Source organism: Lonchura striata, chromosome 26, assembly GCF_050655825.1.
Source record: "Lonchura striata isolate lonStrDom1 chromosome 26, ASM5065582v1, whole genome shotgun sequence".
Taxonomy (NCBI): domain Eukaryota; kingdom Metazoa; phylum Chordata; class Aves; order Passeriformes; family Estrildidae; genus Lonchura; species Lonchura striata.
The window spans coordinates 7569917-7588147 of NC_140728.1; the positions used below are offsets into that span (position 1 = coordinate 7569917).

At 54.5% G+C, this 18231-nt stretch overlaps 1 protein-coding gene across 2 annotated transcripts; it reads right to left on the reverse strand.

Moving 5' to 3' along the window:
• Positions 1–885: 885 nt before the first annotated feature.
• On the reverse strand, positions 886–18224 carry RAB44 (RAB44, member RAS oncogene family). Of its 2 annotated transcripts, none has more exons than XM_085561405.1 (16): positions 16012–18224; positions 14445–14681; positions 14237–14351; positions 13820–13991; positions 13428–13571; positions 12980–13070; positions 12768–12863; positions 12273–12460; positions 11859–11907; positions 11462–11556; positions 6334–10982; positions 5779–5860; positions 4698–4812; positions 3903–4004; positions 2998–3074; positions 886–2564 (listed from the first exon to the last, which is right to left on the reverse strand). In XM_085561405.1, the coding sequence occupies exons 2-16, from the start codon at positions 14619–14621 to the stop codon at positions 2477–2479; spliced, it is 6240 nt and encodes a 2079-aa protein (XP_085417531.1). In that variant the 5' UTR covers positions 14622–14681; positions 16012–18224; the 3' UTR covers positions 886–2476. The 2 variants fall into 2 exon arrangements, with proteins under 2 accessions (XP_085417531.1, XP_085417532.1); XM_085561406.1 differs by having other exon boundaries at positions 6334–6894; positions 10594–10982; positions 14445–18224.
• Between the last annotated feature and the right edge of the window lie 7 nt (positions 18225–18231).

Below are 18231 nucleotides of genomic sequence, written 5' to 3' on the forward strand. Positions count from 1 at the left end.
ATGATGCTAAATGCCCACTGACTTTGGGCTGAGATCCGAGATCTTCCCAATCTTGGCTTGGCTGAGGCAGCTCCTCTAATTCTTGTGGAGCGCCTTGAGGAATTTCAAACAGCTTTAAAAGAAACCACCTGATTTAAAAAAACACATCCTGTGGTCCAAACAAGTATGCATTTCCCTCTTGCTATTAATATCCCAGGCCTTGATCCTCCTCCAAATACTGTGCAGGCGTTTAATGGCTTGCAAAGGAGCGGTGCCTTTGATCCCAGAGTGGGAATGTTTGCTGGAATGTGAATTATTAAAGGTGCTTTCAAGTGCAACATGCTGCCCATGTTTTCCAATGTGATTTATTGCCTGCCCGGCGTTTCTCCCAGCCTGGCAATGAAAAATTCATTTCCAAGTTTGACAGGGAGGTTTGGAGTGTAGTAACTCATGCTTTGGGCACAAACTCCATCTTTTTTTCTAGAGGTGATTTCCAGGGGAATAAGATAGACATTTCTTTCTGCCTGCTGTTCTGGGAAGGCTTTTTGGTTGTTTTTTTTTCAGCTTCCACTTTGGGCCCTGTTCAAGCTCCCTGGTACTTCTCTGCAGCAGCAATATTGCAGTGGGGAGGAATTGCTGCAGCTGCTGCCATCTAATGGGAAAATTCAGCCTGCACAGAATTTGGAATTGATTTGGAATAAAAGAAAACCATTTCTTGCACAATCCTGCTGCCACTCGGCCAAGCAGCATCTTCCATATACAATCCCAGCATATTTAGGCAAAAGGAAAAGCTGATCTGATGGGTGGCTTTACATGGGGAAGTGTTACAGACCCAGTAGAAAGTTTTTGGGTTGATCTGGCTGAAATGGTGAATCTCTTATTATGAATCAAATTTGCAAAGCACACTTGGATTTATATTTTTTTTTAATAAAAGAAGATATAGTGAAGAGGGTCCCAAACAAAAAGAAAAAGCAATTCCAGATATCCCAAATACCAAACCCCCTCAGGCACAGCTCTGAGCTGAGCCACATAAATCCTTCCTGAGGAACTGCTCCATCACTAAAAATATTGTATAAAGAAATACGGTAAAGAGGGATGGAGAAGGGAACGGGAGCATTAAATATATTGCATTAAGAAAATTAAATGTTTTAATGATGGGGCCAAAGGAGAATGACTTGAGGTAGGCTGGGGGCAGATACAGGGGATGGACACTTAGGGTACAGAGGTACTGGAGTGATAAATCAGGGTGTGCAGGAAAAATAAATCATCCCTAAAAGACTCAGAAATTCCAGAGTCACTGCAAAGTTGGACCCTGGCTGGTGAAGCTGATATATATAAAATACATATAATTATATATGAAAATATATAGTGTTGCTAGAAGCCCAACTCCTGTTGTCACTTTATTTTTCTAAAGCACAAAATGGCTACTATTATGCTTTGCCATTATGTACATATAAATAATAGTGGCAACAAAAAGTAAACCCAACTAGGCAGAATTATTTCTGCAAAATCTGCACATAAGCAGAGTCTTTAAATATACCTGTTGAACTGCTGGGAATTTACATGGAACATACAAAATACTAAAATATAGCACTTGTATTCTTATTTATTTAGTCTGTATGTCTTTTTTTTTTTTTTTCTGCAAAACTATAGTTCAATCAAGCTGTAAAAAGATTAAAAAAAAAAACCCTTGAAATTGTGATGTGCTTATTTAAGTTCTTCAAGCTGGATTTAAAACCAATTCAGTACTTCAAAAAGAGCAGAAGGGCAGGATGCAGCAGCTCATTCTTCTCTGCCCAGCCTGAAATTTGGTTCAATAATCCAGAATTTTGCTCTGGGGACAACACAATGAAAGAAACCTCTTGCAAGCATTTATCTTCTTCTTATCCCGGACGTGCTCTTGAGCTTTTGAATTTATTTTCAGCAAAATATTTAGTAGTTTCTGAAAAGCCCCATCACTGCTCACTGGCAGGATAAACCACGAAAGGGAAAAATTAGCTTTACCTTGTGTCACTGGAGAGATTTAAGTGCATTTAGATTATGTTGAATATCTCATTGCTCCTGATCAAATCCAATCAGATTGCAAAGACAGCACAAAAATCCCCACAGCTCAGACCACCAACAGCACTAAACCCCCTTGTTTTATACTTGGGTGGCTTCAGGTTTTCATTTCTTCTATCCCAAGGCTTGGGTTTACTCCCTGTTGCTTCCAGTATCATTGCAGCATCTCAGACTCAGCTGGGTTCCCTTTCTGCCTCTTTTCTTGGCCTGTTTTTGGTCTCCAAAAGAAAGTTGCAAAGTTCCCTGAGAAGTATTTTGGAGGGCTGGTGTGCTCTGGGGGAATGGCAGGGGGTCCCCCACAGCAGCTTTTGCTCTCAGCATCCAAGGAAGATCAGGCAAGGAAGACACACAGGAAAAGAGAAGTTGTCCAAGGATTATTTTTATGCTTTTCTGGCTGTTGGTGCAGTTTCAGATCAGTGTGTGGGGTGTCTGTCCATCACCAGCAGCAGCCCTTTTTCTTCTGGGGTGCCTTTGGTACCTCTTCTGCCTTATTTTTCAATTCATCTTCACGAACTTTGAGCAACCTGGAAGCAAAGGAAGCAAATTAGCTGGGTAGTTCCCCCATTTTGCATTGCTGTGCTGTTTGTTTTGACAAGCCTTGGTACAAGAGGCTCAGCACAGCTGAAAGGAGTCAGGATCCTTCCAGTTCCATGTGATCCAAGAGCTATGGATGCTGCTAAAAATTCCAACATAAATCAAATCACAGACAGAACTTGTTCAGTCAAGCCAAGGAGGAATCAGCAGCATCCCCAAAAGGGTTTAATTCACCTCCTTGCAATGCTGGTTGTTCAACAGACAAGTTAGGGCAGTGCTAAATATTCATCCCAGCAGGTGCTTCCCTGACATTTGGGCATGGAGTCTCTGGTGATGGTGACATCCAGTATTTGGAGTTAAAAGAAGCAAGGAGGGAGCCCATTTAATTGAGGACAGCTGGAAAAATCCAAGAGCGTGGCTCACCTGGTGAAGCTGGCCATGGACTCGAAGACGTTGTGGCCCGAGGCAGCGCTGCACTCGTAAAACATGAGCTGGTGCTCCTGGAAGACACAGACCCCAAATGGAAATGTAACATTCTTGCACTGGACTAGTTGAATGTGGGAATAAATTGCCATGGGACAGCCCGAGTCAAGGGGAAAGAGGAGGGGATCAAGGAAACAAATAACTCAATAACTTATTTACTGGAACATGAGGGTGAAATCCAGATTTTCTGGTTGCTATGACACCAGCTTTTAATACAAGGAAAAGGACGATTGTGCAGACAGAAGAATTTTTGATGCCTTCTGGTTATGGGAGCAAATACAGACAGAGACATAAGTAGCTGTTCCCAACTCTTTTGCTCCTTACCAGTTTGGGAAAATAAGCATCTATCCCTCATCTCCATTAGCAAAACTGGTCTATGGATTCTGCCCCAAATCCCATAAGATTTAACATTAAGTCAGTAAAAGTGAGATTCTTCTCATTCTCCTCATCTATTTTTTTTTTAGCCATCTATATGTGAAGAGATTAATCAAACATTGATCATTTCAGTACCTTTAAACCAGGTTAGTGCTCAGTGGGTTTATTATTTTTATAATGCTGGAAAGATACTTAACATTTCATAGCAAAGATAAGCAGAGCTGAAAATGTTTTAATTTACAAATCCAGTTCCATAAACCAATTTACTAGGATGGTGCTGAGGCAAAATTGAAGTGGCAAAGGGAAAGCAAGGCAGGGAAGGGTGAGAGATGGGTTCAGAGAACATTTTGTCAACCAGTGATGCAGGAGGGGTAAATTAAAGGCTTTTCCCTTTCTCCAGCTCTTCAGGTTGGTGGTGTTGATCTTTAGCTGTCCCTGCCTCGCTTGGGTGGCTGTGCTTCACCACCTACCTTGGCCAGGCATTCACCCTCCTTTGTAGGGACCTGCCTCTGGGCAGCACAGTCGGTTTTGTTCCCAAGAAGCAGCACAGCAACTCCATCCTCTGCTCCTTCCTGAGTAAGAAAGAAGGGAAGATCAGAACAGCTTCAAAATCTTCCTTGAATCCCAGCTGGCCACACTGTCTACACATATCCTGGAACACTATGACTGGCACCCACGGATTTGGGCTAATAACAAAACTCTAAATTATTAAATCATTTCAACAGCATTTAAGATTTTTTTTTTCCCCTTAAATCATCTGCCTATGTCTATTAACATGACAGAGCACTGGATGAGTTACACTTATAATGAATTCACTTTATGCTCAACTACAGCAGTGTCTGAAGGTGTTCTGGCTGGGATTTACAAGCACCAAGTGAGTCAATATCCTATTTTGTTTCAGAATTTTAAACACTGGCTTTGTGTCAACCGGAAATCTCTGAAGAGAAGTTTTAAAAATGCCTTGAATAACCTCCCATTCTCTAGGACTCAAAGTGGACTATTCTTGATGTAAAAACAACATTTTTCATTCCTTTGCACTAGTTTTTAATTGTTTAAGAGTTGATTATTACCCTACTTGTTCTATCAACATATTAGCCTGGGAAACACTGCCAGCGTGTAAAAATCTTCTATATCTGACTTAAATCCTCCACGGGAAAAAAAAAAAAAAAAAAAAATTATAATGAACGCAATGCAGAATACCCAAAGGGTATTTCCAAAGGGCTTGGCCGCTGCTGTGAGTCCCAGGAGCTCGGGACCGCCCTCACCTGGATGCAGCTGAGCCAGAAGCGCACGTCGGAGAAGGAGAGCTCGGAGGTGATGTCGTACATCAGCACCACCCCGTCCGCCCTGCGGAAGAACTGCTTGGTCACGCTGCGGTACCTGCGGGCGTTTTGGAGGATCACCAGTGTTATGTGCAGTAAATATAATCCGCGCCATTCCTTGTATGAAATATGTCATATTGGATGCTTGTTAGATTATGCCCGTTGTATTAGTTCCACCCCAACTTTGCAGGCGAGACTGGGTGTATATTGGAAACTGATTTACAAGGAAAAGGATGCGGCTCGGCCAGGAGATGGACCATGTCTGGACTCCAGGTGCTGACCATCGGGACTCCAGGTGTTGATCATCTTGGGTAAACGACCCAAGATGGAAATCATGGAAATCCTCAGACAGATCCATGTGAGTGCAGCCTTCCCGTAAAATCTCATCAGGGATTCACCTACTCCGGGCACTGAATTATTCCTCCTCATCACCAAGAAAGAAAATCTTATTAACGTATGGACTCTGAATAGAAGAAAAGACTGATTGCTGAAATCTTGGCCTCAGGCAGAATTTTCCCTATAAAAACCTCTTGTGCCAGGATGGAGGTGTGTGGGCATGGGGGAAAACCTCTGCTGAGGCTGACTCCTTGTGGCACACCCAGGGCCGACCCTGGGCTCGGCACTGTTCTTTCCTTGTGGCTGGCTAGATAGAATTTGACCGTTAATAAAATTATTTTTTCCTTTTTAATCTGGCTGAATAAATTCTCACTTATAACAACCAGGATGGTCTAAGGAGGTTTGGTTTAGGAGTGGTGTGAAATCCTACTGGAAAAGGTGGGAATGCAGGTCTACAGAACAGGCAACCCCCAGATTTGGCTCTTGTCCTGATGGCAGGGGCCATAGAACAGCCTGAGTGCCAGTTTTATCTTAATTACTTCCTTTATTACGCTTTATCAGATCACATATTGTACAGAGTCCCTCCTTGAGCAATCTCACCTTTGCTTAGCAAAGCAAAGGATATCAATTGCCCCTAAACTACAGGGGGAAAACCCAGGTTGTGTCCCTAAGCAGCACAGCACCTCACCTTTCCTGACCAGCTGAGTCCCACAGGCGGAGAGCAAAGCGCTCATTATCCACAACCAGGGTTTTGATCTGGTAATCCAGTCCTGGAAGACACAAAAAAAAGGATATTTTGATGCTGTAGAGTTCTTCCCTGCGACAGAAGTTGGATGGAGAAGAAACATGGTACAGGGTGGTCTGAAGCTGCAGCTCCAGAGGTTGGTCCCAAGTGAACCTCTGGCTTTTAGATGTTTAATCACTGGATTTTGGGAAGGTCTCTCATCTCATGATGAATAAAACCAGGCTGGTGAAGAAAGGAGAATGGAGCTAAAAGGCAAAGCAGAGGAAAGCACTGGGCCACTGTTGCTAGGAAGGCCAAGGAGGAGCAGCATTTCCTGCCCATGAGCGCCCAGGCGTGGGGACTTGGTGGTTCTGCGTGGCCCCTGGGGACTGCTTGTACACCACGCTTGGCAGGAGCTGGAACAGGCATGTGGGGACCTCCAGCAGCTTGTGGGGTGGAGGAGGGGGAATTGCAGCCGTGACCCAAGCGAGTGTTGGAGGGGGGCTGGAGGAGACCTACCCACTGTGGCCGTGAGGTGGGGGTTGAAGGTGTCGGCGTGCAGACGGTACAGGAACGACGTTTTGCCCACGTGGGAGTCCCCAATGAACAGCACGTTGTAGAGGTGGTCTGGGTCCAGGGCAGCTGTAGGACAGCCCCTTGGGGCAGCTCCTGCCCCACCTGCAGTCACAGCCCCTGGCTCTCCTGAGCTGGGCTCACCTTCCTGGCTCATTGTCTGACCAAACTCTTGCATCTTCTCTCGTTGACCAACACTGAGGTCTTTGCTCTGTTCTCCCAAGAGCTGCCCTTGCCCCAGTGAGTTTTCTCTGAGGATCACCCCCAGCTGATCACTCCCAGCATCTCCTGGTTGCATTGCTGTGTGCAGTGCTGATGCTGGTGGCACCTCCTGCTTCGGATGCTCAGCAGGTCCAGCAGCCGTGTGCTCCGGTTCCATCGCGGGTGCTGTCTCCCCCTCTGGCTGTTGGGCCACTGTGTGAAGCCTCCCCTCATGTCCCTGTGCTGAAACCTGCTCCTGAAGCTCCCTTTGGGCTGCCTGTCCCGGAGCACAAAGCCGCCACACATCTGGAATGAGAACATTCTCCTGCATCATCGTTTCCAGCTTTAGGAGGCTGAGTTGTGACAGCACCTCAGAGACCAGGGAGGCCAACGCAGCATCATCCTGGCCCTGGTTTAGTCCTAGACCCTGAGTTTTCACTCCATTCCTCACCTCTGCCTCCAGCCTATCTCCCTGTGCCCCTTCCAGACCGTGAGCTCCATCCAGAGGCTGCCCCTCTGCAGGAGCTTTCTCTCCCTGCAGTAACTCCTGTGCCTCCAGAATCTGCCCCTCAGGACCAATGCATGCTCCCAGTTTTGCTTCCAGACCAGGGCCCTCTGCAGGAGTGGCAGGCTCAGGACACGAAGCAGCCTCTGTTGGAGGGGGCACATCTGCAGCAGCAGCTCCTTCCCATGGGTTTGCAGTGGGAGATGGACCCAGAACTGCCTCCAAACCTAGAGTCAGGCCCTGCTCCCCTTTCCACAACCCAGCTACACCCAGAGGTGTCAGATCTGCCTCCGTGCTCCCTCCTGAGCCTGATTTGGGCATCTGCTGATCTGTGATCAGCTGCACATCAGCATCAGTGCTCTGGGCCTCCAGGCTGAGCAGGCTTTCAGCTGCTTCCTGTGGCTCCATTCCTGCACCAGCCTCCTCTCCCTGTCGGCCTCGTGCTCCTTCTGGAGAAAGCACAGACTCCTGAGGCAGCCCATTCTCACCTTGCACTTGTGCCTCACCCTCCTCATCCTCCTCATTGAGAAGGGCTGTTCCCCACTCCCCTCCCCATGGGCCTCCTGAGCTGAGACCCTCTGACAGCTGCAGATCTGCCTGGGCATCCTCTGCCTCCCCTTCCAATAACTCTGCTTTATCCCCCTGACCCAGGGGTTGCACCTCCAGATCCAGTCTCTCTCTCTGCTCTGTCCCTGGGGATCCAGCCTCACCCAAGGGCTGCAGATCTGCCTCTGGTCTTTCTTCTGAGATTGATTTGAGCTCATTCCCCTCTGCAATCAGCTGTACATTGGCTCCAGTGCCATGGTCCTCAGTAGTGTCCAGGCTTTCAGCCTCCTCCTGTGCTTGCATGTCCTCATCTGCCCCCTCACCTTGCCTGACCCCTGATTTGTGCAGATCAAGCACAGGCTCATGTGGCAGCTCATGCTCTCCCTGTCCTTGTGCCTCATCCTCCTCTTCCTCCTCCTCCTCTTCCAGCTGAACAGCTCTTTCACTCTCCCCTCCCCATGGAGCCCCTGGGCTGGGACCCTCAGTGAACATCCTATCTTCCTGGACATCCTCAGCCTTCCTTTCCAAAAACTCTGTTTTATCCTCCTGATCCAGGGGCTGCACCTCTGGATCCAATCTCCCTCCCTGCTCTGTCCCTGAGGATCCAGCCTCACCCAAGGGCTGCAGATCAGCCTCTGTGCTCCCTCCTGGGGTCAGTCTGAGCTCATTCCCCTCTGCACTCAGCTGCACATTGGCACCAGTGCTCTGATCTTCCACTGCGTCCAGGATCACAGCCTCCTCCACTGGCTGCACACCTGCATCTGTCCCCCTTCTCTGTCTGATGGTCACTGCAGACAGGTCAGGCACCAGCTCCTTCATCTGCCCACGCCCACCCTGTCCCTGTCTCCAGTCCCCAGCGCCATCCCTGGGCTGCACAAGTGCACAGTGCCCCCCTGCCTGGGGGTTTTCTGGGCTGGCAGCCACACTCAGCTGAGTGTCTGCCCAGGAGCCCTCTGCCTCCACTTTCACTGACTCTGCTTCATCTCCCTGATCCAGGGGATGCACATCTGGAGCCACATTCCCTCCCTGCTCCATCCCCATGGAGTCAGTCTGGATTAAGGGCTGCAGATCAGCCTCTGGTCTTTCTCCTGGGGTTGAATTGAGCTCATTCCCCTCTGCAATCAGCTGCACATTGGCTCCAGTGCTCTGCTCCTCAGTAGTGTCCAGGCTTTCAGCCTCCTCCTGTGCTTGCATGTCCTCATCTGCCCCCTCACCTTGCCTGACCCCTGATCCATGCAGATCAAGCACAGGCTTGTGTGGCAGCTCATGCTCTCCCTGTCCTTGTGCCTCATCCTCCTTTTCCTCCTCCTCCTCTTCCAGCTGAACAGCTCTTTCACTCTCCCCTCCCCATGGAGCCCCTGGGCTGGGACCCTCAGTGAACATCCTATCTTCCTGGACATCCTCTGCCTTCCTTTCCAAAAACTCTGTTTTATCCTCCTGATCCAGGGGCTGCACCTCTGGATCCAATCTCCCTCCCTGCTCTGTCCCTGAGGATCCAGCCTCACCTAAGGGCTGCAGATCAGCCTCTGGTCTTTCTCCTGGGATTGATTTGAGCTCATTCCCCTCTGCACTCAGCTGCACATTAGCACCAGTGCTCTGCTCCTCAGCAGTGTCCAGGCTTTCAGCATTCTCCCTTAGTTGTAGCCCTGCACCAGCCCCCTGCCCCTGACCCAAGTTCACTGCACTGGGATGAGGCACAGGCTCATGTGGCAGCCTGTGCTCATCCTGTCCTGCCCCATCCTCTTCCTCATTCTCTTGGAGCTGAACAGCTCTTTCCCCCTTCCCTCCCTGGGGGTTTTCTGGGCTGGGACCCCCAGAGATCTGCAGATCTGCCTCCACCAATTCCAGTGCCTGAGACTTACCTGGGAACAGCCCACACAAGGCTGGGCTGCCCACAGGTGCTTCTGCAGGGGAAGGACCCTCACAGTGCACTGCAGCAGCCCCCATTTCTTCTCCCAGCCCTGCCTCTGGTTTATCCTTCTCCAGCTGCACACCTGGATCCACGCCCCCTCCCTGCTGTGTGCCTGGGGATCCAGCCTCATTCCAAACCTGCAGCTCTGCCTCCACCTCTGCCAGCAGCTCCATGTTGGTGCTGCTCTGGGCCTCCATCAGTTCCACATCTGTTCCCACTCCTCCCTGTCCGTGGGTGGGTGGCACAGCCGCTGCCAGTGGCTCCAGAGTGGCCTCACTCCCTCTCCACCCCACACCTCCCCTGGCACACTCACCCTGCAGCTGCTGCTCTGCCTCCCTGGACTCAGCTTCCTCCTCCTCCTCTTCCTCACCCCTGGCTCTGCTGCTCCCTGCCTGCTCAGCTTGGGCTGGCATCACCTGCAGCACTTTGGAGTCCGTGGTGTCTCCCCGGGGCAGCCCCTCTGCCCTGGCACGCTCCTCCTCCAGCCCTCCTGGGCCAGGAGCCACTGTCACCTCGGGGCCACCACTCCCACGGGCTGCTCCCACTTGTGCCTCAGCCCAGGACAGTGGCTGTGGCTCCAAGTGCTCTCCCAGCTCAGTTTCCAGTTTCCCAGGGAGCCCCAATGCTGGCTCAGCCCGTTCCTGCAGCGCTGTGCCCGGGGCCTGCCCACGTTCACCCAGCACCCTGCCTGACTGCTGCTCATCCGTGGCAAGGCTCTGTCCCCCTGCTACACCTTCCTGCCCAGCCTCAGGTGGCCCCAGACCTGCCTCCAAACTTTCCCTCAGGCTTATCTCCACTTCCTCAGCTTCTCCCAGGAGCTGTGGTTTTGTTTCCTGCCGCCGCTCTGCTCCTTCCACCTCCACCTGCACCTGCTCTCCTGTCTCCATGCTCTCTCCCAGATGCTCAGCCACATTCAGCACCATCTCCTCCACACCAGCACCCTTTCCTTGCAGGAATAACATCCTCTGTGCCTCCTCTGGGCTCTCTCCCTGCTCTGCTCCTGGCTCCTGAGCCGTGCAGTGCCCAGCTCCCGCGGACGCACCAGCCTGTGTCACATCCGCAGCACGAAGCTCAGCTGAGGCTGGCTCCTCTTGCAGGTCTCCTTCCAGCAGCTCATGATGGGTGTGGCCAGGGAGGGTCTCCTGCAGGACCCCAGGGGTGGTTTCATGGGCTGTTGCTGCCTCTGGCCCTGTTTGGGGCTCAGCATTGTCCCAGGGGTGACAGGGAGTGTCTGCCAGGGGTGCACCCAGTGCCTGTGCCTTCAGATGTTTGCTCAGAGCTGCTATTGCATCATTCATCTCTCTTAGCAAAGAGCTTTGGAAATGGACACCTTCCTCTTTCAAAGGTTCTGGGGAGGGATCCTCTTCTGCAGAGCTTGCTTTCTGTGGGGCTCCTGAAAGGTTTATTTCTGCTGGCAGCATTTCCCAAACCCTGGAAAGGGCAGAAAATGAGGGCAATGAACCAGCTCCCAGGTCAGACCCCAGATCCCTCCCATCCCCAGTCAGTCCCAGAGGGTTTTGATCTACAGCCTCACCCCATCCCTCTCCAAACCCGATTTTATTTCCCCTCACTGCACTTGGAGTTCACACAGGCAGCAATGGGGGCAAGGGAAAGGGGATGCACACGCAGGCAGCCAGACCCGGGGCTGCATCCTGGCCTCTGCCCAGTACCCATCTTAACATTGTCAGACAGGAAAAGACAACTCTCAGCCACCTACAGCCCGTTCCTGAGCCAAGGGGGTGATGAGCTGGGATAAGAGATGTGAGCTCCAGGGTGAGAGATTAGCGGGTGGGAGAGGAGTGCTAAAAGGACAAATATCATTGTTTTCCCCGGGAGGGTGGAGGAAGGGCCTGGGGCTCAGCCCCAGCTCAGAGCCCAGGGGCACACACAGGAGCAGCAGGACCCCTTACACTTGGTGGGTGCTCTTGGCTTTGCTCTCGCTGCTCTGGGATCCCAGCCTGATCCGCATCTCGGAGCGGAACTTCTCGCTCTTCCCAGGACTCAGCTGCAGGAAACGGGGTGGGAAGAGGAGAGAGAAATGCTTGGTGAGGGAGAATATCCACCTGAAATGATGTGGAGTTCTCCAGCAAGTATCCAGCTGTGCCCACCCAAAATCTTGGGGGTACCAGAAGTAAGGTGGTGCAACCCCCTCCCTTCCCAAACATCTGTGCCAGCCCCTTTTGAGAGATTTTTGGGGAGGCAGTGCTGCAGGAGCTCCCTGTGCTCTGGAGCTCCTCAGCAGTCCCAAATGGAACAGCACAAGGCCCTGGGCCCCCTGTCCTGTCCCCGCACACCCAGCTGAAGTACCTGTGGGGACATTGGCACCTCGATGGGTAACTCTGCCACCACTCTGTCCCTGCAAACACAGAGCACAAGGGTCAAAATGAGAACTCCATCCTCTCCACCACATCCACCCAGCACCAGAGCTGTCAGGGTAGTGATAGGGCAGGTCAGCAAAACCCACAATCCTTGGATCAGTCCTGCTGAGCCCTCGTGGGTGAAGGACACCCCCATCTCCCTGGCACTGCCCTCCAGGGACACATCCAGTGCATGGTGCTGATAGTCCTGCTTTTCCCTCTGATGCTTTGCACACCAAGCCACGAGTAACCTGCACCATGGGCAGCACCGTGGTGGTTGAGGCCCATCCAACTCATTGCCCATCCAGGAGGAAATGACGTGTGTGGGGACACGTGAGTGACACACGGTCACCCAGCTACTCACCCCGGCTCCCCCATGTGCTCCCAAGCCACGGTAGCCCTCATTGTCCTCAGGTGGCCCTGGGTGTGCTGCAGCTGCTGGTGCAGGTGCTGCAGGTGCTGCTGCAGTGCCCGGTTGCTCTGCTCCAGCTGCTGGTTCTCCGTGCTGGTGGCTTGCTGGGAGCTGTGGAGGCTGCGGCAGCGCCGCTCCAGCTGCGGGATGGCAAGCAGGACACTCAGAGCCAAAAATCCCCACGCAAAATAATTCATAGTCACCTCCTTTAGACCCGGGGCTGAATTCCACACACCCCCCAATACCCGGGGGAAACTCAGCTTGTGTCCTCTGGGGATGGAGGGGAGTGTGAGGATGGGGGTGGCAATGCGGTGTAGAGTGTCCTGTGGGACAGCCTGCAGCAAGGGCTGCCGGGGACACACCGGGATGGGCTGTGCAGCACCGTGGGGTCGTCACAGCACAGCCCAGAGACCCCTGGCTCACAGAGGGGGGTTGGGGCCAGCCCACCTCCATCTGCGCCGTGACCAAGCGCTGCACCTCCCTCTCGCTGGCATCCAGCACTCGCTGCAGCTCCTCGCCCTGCTGGCGGCTCCGGGCCGTGCTCTGCGGTGGCACAAGGACACCGGCACCCCCTCATCCATCGGCAGCTGCCGAGGGGTTTTGGGGTGCTGCGTCCCCCCGGCAGGGACAGCCAGGGGACAGGAGGAGCCGGGACCCACCTGCTGCTGCAGGCGCAGCCGCTCCTGCTGGATCTGCTGCTCCAGGACCTCGCAGAGCTGCTGCACGTCCCTGTCGTGCTCAGCCACACGCCTGTGGTGAGGGCAGGGCCGAGGAGGGGTGTCAGACCCTGCTGCAGGGGGTGCGGGCCCTGGGACCCCACACTGCCCTCGGGAGCCTCGGGCTGTGGCTGGCTTTGCCCGGAGGGTCACCCACGGAGGGTCACCCAGTGTGGATGTGTCCAGCAGCCCGAGTCTGGCCCTTCTGCCGCCCCCTCTGTGACTGTAGAGGGAGCCGACCCCAAAAATTGGCAGAACCTCTGCTCCGGCCGCTGGTGGGTGTGCTGAAGGCACACAGGTTTCTCCACATGGCTGGGGTGGTCCTCCAGGGCTCCGTCCCTGTCCCCAGCCCTCTTATCCCCTCCCTATGCACTATCCTGGGGTGGCTCACTTGTTCAGAGTCTGCTCCAAAGCCTCCTTCTTGCTCCTGGCTTCTTGGATGCGCTGCCTCATCTTGGCCAGGAAGTCCTCCAGGTTGTCCAGCAGCTGGGGCTCATCCTGCCGGAGCTTCACCCAGAGCTGCCAGATCTCCTGTCTGCAGGGAGAGGGGTTTTTTGAGGTGAGCATCCCCCCAGCAGCCCCAAAGCCAGGCCAGCTGAGTCACTTCACTCACATTTTTGAGGTGTGTGAGGGCAGGTGAGCTCTGGGGTCACTGTGACCCTGCTCCTGTGCTCAGGCCAAAGGCACCTCCAGGCTCCCTGCCTGTGTGGGGATCTCCTGCCCCAAGCCTTCCCCCTCTATCCATCCTGCAGGACACCCATGGGTGCCCAGCAGGGCACTTACTCTTCAGAGAGGTTGTCTGTGCCCAGCTGCTCCATAAAGGCAGCAAAGTGTCTGCGCTCCTCGCTGTCCCCCACTTCCAGCGCCGGGGCAGGGAGCACCAGCCGCACCCTCCGCGACGCCGTCTTCCTCCGCCGGTGCTCCCTGGCAGCTTTTTGGGAGCTCAGGAACTGCCCTGCTGACAGACACCCCAAACCCTCGGTGCCCAGGCAGGGCGACAGCAAAGCCCAAAGCCCAGCGCTTCTCCCTCCACGGCTTCAGCAAAGCGGTTCAGCACAGCAGGACCCCGCTCCAGGCGAGCCAGGGGCTGAGAGCTGGTCATGGGGACGATTCCTCCTGTGCCACACAGCAAAGGCAGCGCCTCACATCCCCAAGGAGAGCCCCGGGACCGTGGCCAGGACCAGCCCAGGCTGCACTTACGGAGCCCGGCCGTGAACTCCTCTGCGCCCAAGCGCCCGGTGCCAGCGGCATCCAGCCCATCGAACACAAGCTCCAGCTCCTCCCTGCTGCACGGCAAACCTTCCTCCTGCAGCTTCTAAAAGCAAAGCAAATCAGGGTAAAACCCTCCCATCGCTCCATCTGCAGCGACCCAGCAGCGCTGGAGCCCGGGGGACAGCCCCATCCTCACCTGCATGTCCGAGCGGGTGACGGCCGCCTGCTCTGCGTCCCCGGCGCCGAGCAGGTGCTGCACCCTCTGCACGATTTCAGATGCCCACGGGGGCTCCTCAGCGGGGCCCTCCTGCAGCTGCTTGCGCCGGCTGGAGCCCAAGCGCCGGCCCTTGGCGCCCGCCCGGCGCTCGGACATGGCCCAGCCCGGCCCGGACCCTCGGCCAGCCCTGCCCTCGCTGGGCGCCTTTGCTCCAGCCTGGTAGGAGACAGCAGAAAGGGAGCCAGCTGGAAATTCATTTTGCTGCTCTCAAGGGCCCAAACCTTGATTGCTGAGGAGGGTTTGGCAACAGGAAGGGAAGGGAAGCCCTTATTTTGGATTGCACGGTGCCAATGGAGCCTGGGACTGCAGCAGCAACTGCTGCTCCTGCCAGCCATCCCAGGGGCTCCCAGCCCAGCTCCCACCTGCTGAACACTCCACCAGCCAAGCACCCACCCCAAATCTCCCCGTGCTCTTCCCTGGCTGTGGAGGATGCACAGGACACCAGCACCAGCGAGGGCCACCCAGGAGGTGACACCAGCAAAGGAGCAGCCAAGGTGACGCTGGAGGTCTGAGCAAGACGTGCTGGTTCCACCTGCCTTCTCAGAGCTCAGCAGCACTTTTTAAAATTCCTCCCCCAGTTTTCACAGCTGTGAGTCACCTCCGGGCAGAGGGCACGAGGCCTCGGGAGGTTTCTGTCATGCTGCTGCTTGCCCAGGCTTGTGGGGCCTGAGCTGGGACCCCCAGTGCCCTGTCCCCAGCCTGGATGGGTGGCCGTGTCACCCACGGCCACCGTGCCATCCCCAGGAGGGGCTGTTCTTCGTGTGGCAAAGCTGAAACTCCGAGGGGAGGAAAGCAGAGCTGTGGGGAGCGGTGACGCAGAGCCGGGGCCGTGCTCGGTCTGGCTGAGCCCAGCTCCCACTCCCAGCCCGGGGGGACAGCAGCTCCTCAGCCCTCAGCCCCTTCCTTTGCCAGATCCTGCTAAACCCCAGTGTACATCAGAAATGGGAACAGGGCCCAAAACCAGCCCCAACCCCTTACAGCAAGAGGGTCTTGTGGAGTTGCTGGAGTCCCACAGGACCAGAAACACCCTTGTGGTGGTCCCAGCCTCGAAGGCAGCAGAAGTGAGAGCTCTGGGGGGCAGGGGGGTTGTTCAAGGCATGGAGAAGCCCCTGGTTCCTGTTCCAGCTCCAGGGCAGGTGAGCTGAGCCCACAGCGTGATGGAGGTGCTGAACGAGCAGGGGGATGGGATGGGATGGGATGGGATGGGATGGGATGGGATGGGATGGGATGGGATGGGATGGGATGGGATGGGATGGGAATTGTGCCCCTCCCCCCCAGCCAAGCAGGGCCCCCCATGGCATCACCAGCTCCTGCCTCTCTCCACAACACCCCGTGCCCTCAGAAAGGAGCCCCCAGCCACAGTCCCTCACAGGCAGCAGGAAAAAGCCCCCTTGGATCACCACCAGCAAAATAAAAACCCTTCATTCCCTCACTTTTCTCTTTCTTAAGGTGGTGCTTGAGCCATCCCCGGAGCAGCAGGACTTACCCTCCCCACGAGGGACGCTCAGTGTGGGGCACACGGGGCCCAGGGGCTCCCCAGGTCGCAGGGACGCCGCTCCTGCCCCGCGGCCGCCCCCGCTCTCATCTCTCTTTCTCAAGGCTCTTTCCGTTCTGGGGTGACAGCAACTGCCTCTGCTCACACATTTCCTGTTTGCTGCGTTGCAAGTGGGGCGCAGGAAGGACCCATCCAGAGGGTCACGGCGTCCCCAGAGTCCCCAGATCCCCAGGCAGCTCTGCCAAGGCACTGCCAGTGCCATCAGGAAGGGCAGCAAAGTCCCTGTCCCTTCCTGGCTTGCAATGCTCTGGGGCTGGGGGGCGTTTGGAGTGGGGGGAAGAACAGCAGACAAACAGCAAATGTTTTTTTAAGGCTCCAAATAACCCAAAATACAAGATTATCTATAGCCCATGGATTATAACATCCTACCAGAGGAAGAACAACCTGAAAATTGCCCCTGTGGAGGCTCTTTGGCCCTAGAATTTGAAGAAATCCCCCCTCTGCTGTTCTCTGATGGTTTTTTGAGGCTCCTGGCTGAACTATAAACTTGGCTTTAAACCCAGCACCAAACCCACTGGCTGCTGCTTCATGAGGGACAGGGGGATAAGGTGGATCACAGGCATTTTTCCTGCTCTTTAATTGCAAAACGTGAAGAGAACTCAGGCAGGAGGAAATGTTCTTACTTCTAGGACATTGCTCAAACATCCCCTGGCCCACAGCAGATGTGAGCCCAGGCCCCAGGGCAGGAGCTGGGGGGTGGAAGCTGATGCCCCAGCTCTCTCTGCCCATCGAAACAGGTGAAATCCCTCAGTGGGAACCAGCCACGCCCTGCTTGTTTGCTGTTTAACCTAAGGAGCAGCAGCCAGCTCAGCTCCATCTGCTCCATCACGGCCAACAAAAAGCTCAGCTGGTTCTTCTCCACCCTCCAGGCAAAGCTGGTGCTGCTCACCCCACACTGAAGCATCCCCTCGGTCAGGCTGGGGGGCTCAGCGTGTCCCCTCACCCTCCAACCCTCTGCAGTGTTTGTTGGTGCACAGAGTAGGCTGGATTTTGGCTTTCCCCAAGGATTTGAGGAGAAAATTTTCCCTTTTGAAGGGAAAACATATTGTGCAAGACTCTGGCATTGTGCTTCCAGAGGGCACAGCCCAGGAGGGAGGGCACGATCCAACCCCGAGGAGGTGCTGGAAGGTGCCAGTGAAAGGGGATTGAATGTGGGCAAGGGAAGGGAAGCACCCGACCCTCCCCCTGTGGGGGTTTGACCCTCAGCATCCCTGCTCTGTGCTGAGGCCAGGCTGGGGTGGGAGCAGCAAAACACAGCCTGGGCTGAAATGGGAGCTGCTGGGAGCCCATCACTGTTTTGTGTCCCAGAGCTGGGGGGACACAGTCCTGGAGTGTCCTGGTGCCCAGCAAAGGCAGAACCTGGCTCTTCTCAGAGCCACAAGCACAGACAAGGGGGTTTCACTGATTTATTCCTCATTTCCTTCATTGCTGCTGCTCCTGGCAAATGGGAGGTGACAGCAGAGGGGAGCTCCTGGCAGCAGCCAGGGGGTTTTGGAAGGACTGACATAAGGGGAGAGATTACAGGGGCTAAATCTGTAGGGTTTGACTCAGCAGCAGCTCAAGGGCTGAGTGTGTGTCAAGGGCCATGGGGCTGCACAGATGTCACCCCTCACTCAGGGACAGGCAGAGGCTTTAGGGATCCTCAGCTGAACAATGACACGAGGCTGTTCATTGCCATCAGCTTTCTTTTCATCTGGATCCTCTGCAAATCAGGTGATTTCTCACATTAACCAGAACCTGAGTCTGCATCCAAGCCTTGCTCAGTCCTCCAAGGAAGCAGCCAGTGGCAGAGACATCCCTGACTCCCCTGGGATCTCAGTGCCACCCAGGAAATGCCACTGCACATTTCCACCAGCTGTGCCACCGCACGCTCTTGTGTCCCCATCCCACAGTGTGGGTCACCCTGTGGCCTGGGCACCCAGCACCCCTTTAGAGGGGTCAGGGAGGGGACTAATGGCCACTTGCACCATGGGATTGGGTCCTGAGGGTTAGGGGGAACAGGGTCACAGTGGGGAAGGGAGAATGATGGGGGCAACAGAGGAACCACAGGGGCCCTCCAGGGACATCCCACACAGGTGGCACTGGCTCCTGCTGGGGACAGGGTGGCAGCACCAGACCACTGTCCCCAGGGAATGGGGTCAAGCACAGAGC

Excerpts from the sequence above, each read along its gene's own strand:
- RAB44 (XM_085561405.1), bottom strand. The coding sequence starts at position 14,621 with ATGTCCGAGCGCCGGGCGGGCGCCAAGGGCCGGCGCTTGGGCTCCAGC. Across the intron at positions 10,983-11,461 it reads GCCAAGAGCACCCACCAAGT|GGTTTGGGAAATGCTGCCAG; the intron begins GTAAGGGGTCCT and ends TGCCCTTTCCAG. Across the intron at positions 2,565-2,997 it reads TCCATGGCCAGCTTCACCAG|GTTGCTCAAAGTTCGTGAAG; the intron begins GTGAGCCACGCT and ends CTTTGCTTCCAG.